The sequence below is a fragment of the Eleginops maclovinus genome, chromosome 7 (genome assembly GCF_036324505.1).
Source record: "Eleginops maclovinus isolate JMC-PN-2008 ecotype Puerto Natales chromosome 7, JC_Emac_rtc_rv5, whole genome shotgun sequence".
Classification (NCBI taxonomy): domain Eukaryota; kingdom Metazoa; phylum Chordata; class Actinopteri; order Perciformes; family Eleginopidae; genus Eleginops; species Eleginops maclovinus.
In genome coordinates, this window is record NC_086355.1 from 19,561,852 (window position 1) to 19,570,083 (window position 8,232).

The 8,232-nt window shown below is 39.8% G+C and overlaps 1 protein-coding gene across 1 annotated transcript; it reads left to right on the forward strand.

Moving 5' to 3' along the window:
- The first annotated feature begins 775 nt into the window (after positions 1 to 775).
- asb1 (ankyrin repeat and SOCS box containing 1) lies at positions 776 to 6,164 on the forward strand. The gene is made up of 5 exons (XM_063887083.1): positions 776 to 1,012; positions 1,614 to 1,752; positions 3,063 to 3,365; positions 3,856 to 4,238; positions 5,494 to 6,164. Exons 1-5 carry the CDS (start codon positions 922 to 924, stop codon positions 5,622 to 5,624), a joined length of 1,047 nt encoding a protein of 348 aa, XP_063743153.1. The 5' UTR covers positions 776 to 921; the 3' UTR covers positions 5,625 to 6,164.
- Positions 6,165 to 8,232: the final 2,068 nt, after the last annotated feature.

Consider the following 8,232-nt stretch of genomic DNA (forward strand, 5'->3'; position numbering starts at 1 on the left):
AGAAAAATAATGCTTTGTATAGAAACATGGATTTACATTATGCACGTGCTGTAGGGGTTAATTAATCCCAAATCCTTTCCTTTTTGGTACTACCCTTTGACCCTTAGAGTGTCCTTCTGGGCTTGAATCATAAACCTACCACACATAAACACTCATTGTAATCCACCTCAGATTTAATATAAATACGTTGGAATGTCCTCTATCCCTCCCATAAAGTATTAAAAATGCCATTATTCAAACTGTCAGTTTTGAAGTGCATAAACAGCTTATATTGTCCTTCTGTAAATGATTAGCCTTCTTCAAAAACAACCACAATATTTTATTATCCTGAAAAAAAATGATCCTGTAGAAACACATTACTGACGTTATAATTAGATTTTAATAATTTACTAAACTAAACTAACTCATTTTAAACAAAAAAGTTATTGATATTTGGCCTTGGGCTTTCATAATGGGTTATCTTATATATGTTTTTCTTATAATTCAGAAATTCATGTTTGCAAATAAATACTACAGTCTGAAAATGCAATTCATTATTTTATGTTTACATGTATCATAGGAAATATTGCTTTAATAAAATGGTCATTTTTTTTTGAAATATTGTTGAATTATTTATGTTTAACTATTGAATTAATATTTGTAAATAATTTGTCCACCTTTTATAAGGAATTAAAAACAGTTTATACAGTAGATAAAAAGCTCCAGTAGTCCTCCCTGTCTTTTAACCCTTGACACTTCCCCTTTAAATCGGCGCAGCTGAGCGCAGTCAGGAAGTTGCGCATTGACGTCATCAACACGGTCACGCTTGTGTTTGTTGACGTCTGCTTCCTGAATCAGCTGGTTTTCCCGTGTTTCCGTGAACCGCGGTCGTCCTCCTCCTGAAGCACTGGTTCCAGGGTGACGGTGAGACTCATCAGCAGCATGGCCGACGCTCCGGAGCCTGAAGAACCGCCCAGCAATAACACCCCCCCCCTCATCACTGTGTCTGACCTCCCCATTGCCACTGCTGCAGGTAACATGGCTCATGATTCATCAGTCCTCTCAGGGGAGCATGGTCCTCCATGTGCACATACAATAACAGCCAGACTTCTCCGAGCATGGCAACAATAACAGAGGGGCTGTTGATCGGGGTGACTCATGGTAATAAGGTGTGGTCCATGGAGACAGTAAACACCAACAGTGTGTCTGCCAGCTCTTTGCTGTGTTCATAGCTCTACAAATAAAGTAGCTAATGGATGGATTTGAACATTGTATGGAAGTGCATTTCCGCCAGTAAAAGAAAACAAAATTGTTGAAATTTAGTCTTTATAATAATACAAAATAATGACTTGAAAAGTAAAGCAATTAAAATGTGTTATTATTTAATTATGTAATTACTGCTTCAAAATATTAGTAAGCTTTGCTAAAAGTAGTTGATTACTCAAAAATAATTACTTGCATATTTCAAATTAAGTAAGTAGAAGGAGAAATGATATCATAGCCTACATTTGTTTCACATATTGTGTCACTGTGCTCTTTTAACCTAAATCATGATTATGCATTGTAGAATAGTAATTCCAGTATTTTTCCAGCAGTTTGTCAGTTTCTGCTAATCATATGTGTATCCTTACCAGGCCGTAACCTGAAGGAATGGCTACAGGAGCAGTTCTGCGACAAACCTCTGGAGCAGGAAGACCTGCGGTTGCACAACGCAGCTTATGTGGGAGACCTGGACACCCTGAGGAACCTGCTGCAGGAGGACAGCTTCAGACGGTGGGAGGGGCTAATAGTTATGATATTCATGTATTCCATTTGAATTGTAAAGCACTTTTTTAAAAGTATGTTTTGGGTTTAGTATAGCATAAATAAGCGATCACACAAGGATAGTGATGAGGGAAGATAATTATGAATACACCTATAGAATATCTTGAGTGTTGAGATAAGTTGTAACGCTTGAAATCTGTCTCCATTATTTTTTGGGGTATTTTTTACTACGGCTCTCCAATTGTTTTCATATTTCAGACATTCTAATGAAAATACACAAAAAATATACATATTTGTCAATTCTGTATTTTCTGTATTTTGAGTTAATGAACTTACAATAATAAACGAAACAATCTCATAGAAATAAAATTCACAACTTCTTACAGATTAAACAGTCATAAACTCATAATTATTCACACACATTGTTGTAATGTGTAAGACATACGTACATGACCTTAACACTTCATATATATGGATACTTTCCACAAACGTTGGGAAACTTGTAATGTTCATAGAGCCGGAGACCGTCTTTGAGTGGTCATTCAACCCCAATCCCACAGTGGTTGTGTGCAGCACTCCACATTCAGCCAACCCATTATTACGGGTTTAGGGCAGTCCACTCCACATGGTTTACAACATGATGTTTTTTCAATAAACTCCTTTTATTTCATTAGGTTCTCCCTGAACAGCATATTCCAACTTGAGGCAGCAAGTAGTGTTAAAAGCAGATTATGTGTGCAGGTATCTATAAATGTTTTATTTGAGATGACCACACAGAAATGATATTTTAAAGACTCTGGCAAGTTGAGTGTTTTCAATGTGTTTTTTGTTTTTTTTAATAATCCTTGGCATGCTTTAATTCATCAAAGTTTATCCGAAATGTCATTGCAAGCAAGAAATATGTTCATAATTGTGCTTGATTTAAATATATGTTTGTAATTGTTTTAGTTTTCATCCTGCATGATGAATGATTTCCCAGAAATACAGCCCTGAAAAATTAAGAGACAACTTCAGCATTATCATTTTCTGTTGTTTTATTATTTATACTGTAGGTATGTCTTTGAGTTAAATATTATTATGTCACAGAAGAAACCAAAGGAGTACAAAGGTGGTCTTTCAGGCAAGGGGGGGAGATTGTGGAAGAAAAACTCCCTCTGGAGGGAACTTTGGGATTTTAGCCTTTGCAGACCCTTGACATGCTCAAAAACGAATGTAACACACTACTCGAATGGGAAAAAAAACCCCCAAAGCATAAAAGGACCTCTCTAATATAAAACTTATAGAACGAATAACCTGTCCCTTCCATCTCTTGGTGGCAGGCGTATCAATGAGAAGTCTGTGTGGTGTTGTGGCTGCCTGCCCTGCACCCCCCTGCGGATCGCAGCTACAGCTGGACACGCTGCCTGCGTGGCCTATCTGATCTCTCAGGGAGCCAAAGTGGACCTGGTTGATGTTAAAGGTCAAACAGCCCTCTATGTTGCCGTGGTGAATGGTCACCTGGACTGTGTCCGGATCCTCCTGGAAGCCAAGGCCGATCCCAACGGAAGTCGGCATCACCGCAGCACGCCGCTGTACCACGCTGCCCGGGTGGGACAGCTGGACCTACTGCAGGAACTCATCAGGTGAGGTTTGGAGAGGATCAGTCCAAAACCTGCCTCTAATGGAGTGGTGATTTGGGGATTGGTAACTGGATTTGTTATTTTTTCTCTCATAATGCTGAGAGCTAATAACTTGCGGTATTTTCTACATGCCAAAACCTTTAACTTATTTTTTCCCAGTTTTGGTTTTATTTGAGGAGTTCTTGTAATGTGTATCTGTATGTTTACAGCTAATCCAGCATACTACTCGACCCATCAGCCTAATAATCTTTGTGTTTATACTTGTATCAAGGAAATCTCATGTTCGCAATGATTAACATTTTTTTTATTCCGTCATTGATTGGTGACTCTTCACACCTTCACTAAATCTTTCTGAACAGACAAAATGTGTCAATTGTATCCATAGATTTTTTTTTTTATCCAGGCACTGACCTTGTCTGCACATTATATTGGCTGAATCTGGCATTTGTTGTCAAGAAAACCTTCTCCAATGATATCACCTCCCTCTGTCCAGGTTCAATGCTGATGTAGACATGGACCACCAGCTGGGCCCCCGGCTCCTCTTAAGCGCTCGCACCCTCAACACTCTGGTGGTGTGTCCCCTCTACATCAGCGCTGCCTACCATCACCTCCACTGTTTCCGGCTGTTGCTGCAGGCCGGTGCTCAGCCCGATTTTAACTACACAGGGCCCGTTTGCCAAGAGGCTCTGACCCGTGGCCTGGCCTCCTGCCTGCTGGACGCCGTGCTGCGACACGGCTGTGGGGAGGACTTCATCCACCTGCTGCTGGACCACGGGGCCAACCCGCACCTCGTGCCTTGGGACGGATCAGAGCTGGAGGCTTCGAATCGGAGGGAGGTGGATCCGGAGGCACTCAGGGTCTTCCTGGAGGCAAAGAGTGAGTGAAATATTATGCAGGCATCAGTGAAGGCCAATACTGCTAACAAAGATATTATAAAGCAAGGGTTTAATTCAGAATTATACAGTAGGTACTTCAGGAGAGTGCTGTTTAAGGATGATGGGAATAACTGAAGATTAATTTTTTTTTTTTTTTTGTCAAATTAACGCGTTTGAAGTTTGAAGTTATAAGTTCCTTATATACAGTACACCTGGAAAATCCCCGTCTACAACCCTCCCTTCATTAAATTACTTATTTTGCAGCTTCATTTAGTTGGCTTGCACTAAAGTTCCTAGTTATTTGACATGCTACAGTAGAAGCAGGCGTAAAAATGATCAATCGCTAAATTCTATTGAACTGCGTCAGTTTCAAGGTCCTGTTATTGTGCATACTGTCGCAGCACTTGAAATGAGCGGAGCCATTGTTCATGTTATTAGTAACACCTTTGATGCCTGCTGGGAAAAAGGCCCATTATGCACATTGACAGAAGTTGTTCCATTGTATTGTCATTCGGTTCAATGAACATAAACTCCCATGTTTTCACAGTAAATCTGTTTTTCTCCTGGTGCGATAGTTAATGCAAGTTAAGCAGTACGTGCGTCTGACCATTTATTGACAGCCTGGACACTTAACATGCGTGGATAACATGACATACATCATGACTGGCAACGAAAAATGTATAAAGTTCAGATTCAGATAATCCAGTGATAATATATCAAACTTGAATGGCACTTAGGAGAGCAGACCTCCGCCCAGGTCAACGGTGCATTCAAGTGCTCCTAGGATGATCCCATTTCCCAAGGGGGTACATTTCTACAGATTCTTTCAATTTTTTAAAGATGTTTCTGAGTCGCTGTTTCTGAGACGATGTTCGGAACTAGGGAATTCATGTGAATTTTTCCCAGTCTTGAAACTGAATTTCTAGATTATTCAAACACTTCATGAATGCAAAACAAATGTCGCAATCCGAACATAAGAAAAACATGGATCTGGGCTGTAATTTGGATCTGCTCCAAAGTTTGATTGGTATTTCCTTCGCCCATGATCCACTATTTCGTCAAGTTCCATGAAAATCGGGCCAGTAGTTTTTCCGTTATCTGGCACCCTGCCCTTTCTGAGTCAGAAACACAATCTCCTTGGTGTGGTAAGTGGTAATAAACTGGTGTGCAATCTTTTACTAATGTTTACATGCACCTGTCTTGCGGTTCTGCTGCAGTTGCTAAGGAGACGGCCCTTTTGCTTTGTGTCTTTTCAGGATGCCCTCGCAGGCTGACACACCTGTGTCGCATCAGGATCCGCAGAACGATGGGTAAAAGTCGCCTAAAACACATACCCTCGTTACCGCTGCCACAACCCATCAAGAACTTCCTGCTTCACCAAACCTGACCTCCATCCACCTTCTCCTCTTTTACAGAGCTCTACTGACCCCAACCCTTAAAAAGTCAATTTCAATCTCCAAATAGAGCACGTTGTGAACCAAATTTGCTAATTGCATTTTATTTTCTAATAGCAAACATTTTATAATATTTTTCAAACATTTTGAAGTTATGTAATACACTTATCTTGCTATTTTTGCTATAATTTATTGACATACTTCCTAATTTATGAGAGAAGCCTTATTATGTCCTGACTTGTCAAATCTGTTTGTGTATCCTCAATGCTACCTTTGTAACTCCCCAAATGTGTTACGTTCCTGCTTCAAGTAGCACTTTTTGGCTAATAGCCATAGTGAGAATGTCATGTGATGTAAAGCATTGACTTCGAATGAGCAATTAAACGGTCTGGATCTTAACTGAAAACACTGTTAGCAGGAGAAAAGTTCACTATTTGGGTTAAGTCATTAATGTACATGTTATCATCATGTAAACCATACTGTCTAAGCATGTCACAAAACTCTCTCTGGATTAAACGTATTCAATGATTCCATATCCTCTACTGCATGTTTTTCATCATCTAAAAGTACATGTGGTGGCTTACTTTCCCTGTTTACTGTTGTATTATCTATAAATCATTCTCCTTGACTTCAAATCCTGTTGTAGTCCAAAATATCTGAATCTAGTGGGAAAAAACCCCCCTCATCATCATGACAGCAACACAACCCACAGATGGTGTTAGTATTTTGATCCAGCAAAGCTTCGTTACACTATTAGAAAATCAGTTTTTGAGCGAAACCCTCCCTTTAAATAAAGTAAATGATGTATCCTTTTTACAGATTCATGCGAAAGGATAATTAAATGATTGAAGTTTTGGATCTGCTTCCAAAAAGTGTTGGCGCCTGTCTCTTTTAGAACCCTTCCTGAAAAGTCCTGGCTGCTCTGAAAGCAGTGTTTGGAGATACTCAGATATTCCTGAATGTGTGCTGTGTTTTAAAAAGGTGAGTTTTTCTTGATAAGTCGTCTTAAAGATCAAGAAACTCCAAGAACATTTCTAAAAGATGGTAACTTTCTCTACAAAGACTTTACTTTTCAGTACACAATGGCCTCATGTGCTAATCTTTTTCTGCGCACTGCATTGATCTTCATCTCTCTCTTCTTGTTTGCCTGCAGACTTCATGCCCTATTTTGTAGAAACATGCGACATCCTCCAGGGAGAGTAACATGGAGTTCTGGATAAGGACATTTGTTATTGTTGTGAATCTGATAAATTAGCAAAGTTTGAGAAAACCACATTTGGTGTAAACCCAACTGGCCCCGTGGAAAATGCTGAGCCTGGGAACCCCCGCGTGTAAGCAGCAGGGAGCACAAGGGCCAAGGGACAAGAGGGATATCAATCCAAAAGAAGTTTTACGAAGATGGACAGGGTTCCTTTCTGAGAAACTTAAGATTTCCTGCAATCAGGGTTCAAAGTATTATTCTCTTTTCAGGATATAAAAGCTTTTAAACAACATTTTGGCTCCTGGGACAGCTAAGCTCTCCATTAAACAGCTGGATAAGAAATATATGACTATTGAATGAATACAAAAAACTGCTTGTAGGTAAAACTTTGGTTTGATGCCTGAGCACTAAAATGCACAGCTGTCACATGAGGTCTCTAGATGGCACTGTCTTCCTATCAAGCATACTGTAGCATACATTTGTTTCCCAATATCTACTGTCATTACTCTTTCCTTTTATTTGTATTTCTTAACCATCTCTGCCTTAGCCTCTCTTTGTTTTGTTTCCTACTTTCTTTCTCTCCTCAGTCAGCTATCTTGAGTTTACCTCAGAGGGATACAGCCAAAGACCTCAGCATGTGTCTTCAAGAGCCTAATCTTTTCAGAACCCATTGAAGCGAGTCTTTCATTAACAGAACACATAGAGAATGAGCCCCCTTCACATCAGTGCAGAGTGAGGCAGAGATTGGACCGTAAACCACAGTCTTCCTGTGGGGAGCTTTTTATTTCATACTTCTCTTTCAAGTCAAACCTTATTTTATAGTACAATTTATTTAGGTAGGCCTCATGCTACATTCACCATGGATAGATTCATTAGAGAGGGAGAGAGTTGTATACCATAGTGAGATAACTGCAGAAGCCCTGAGAGGCAAGTGAGAAAACCAATAGTGATCCATTTTCAAAGTCTGAAGTAATTTGTTTTCGCTCCTGTCTGTATATCTTAAGAACGAATAAAAAATGTGTCCAAGTTGCTTGAAATGAATCTAGCAACTGAAGTAACTCCTATGCTTTTACATTTAAAGAAAAACTAATCTGGTAAAAGGTTTATTTCTTCAGAGTATCAGTAGTCAGGAAATAGCTGATTTGTGTTGTTCATTCCAAACTTTATTTTCACCGCAAACTGCAATCAAAATCTCAACAGCCTCTGCTAATATCGCCACAGCGTTCCGCTTCAACTGGGGACCAGCATGCAAAGGGATGTTAAACCCAGAGAGAGCTCTTCATGAGGTGACCACAGTTCTTAGACGGGATTAAAGGTTCTTTCCATGCATATGGTGTTTTCGCTGGTAAATCGCTGTAAAATGTAATTGGTTTGTGTTCATATGCAGTGGCGGGCCGTGC

Coding starts and splice junctions, on each gene's coding strand:
- asb1 (XM_063887083.1), top strand. CDS start 922: ATGGCCGACGCTCCGGAGCCTGAAGAACCGCCCAGCAATAACACCCCC. Junction 1,013..1,613: donor CCCCATTGCCACTGCTGCAG/GTAACATGGCTC, acceptor TATCCTTACCAG/GCCGTAACCTGAAGGAATGG. Junction 3,366..3,855: donor CTACTGCAGGAACTCATCAG/GTGAGGTTTGGA, acceptor CCCTCTGTCCAG/GTTCAATGCTGATGTAGACA.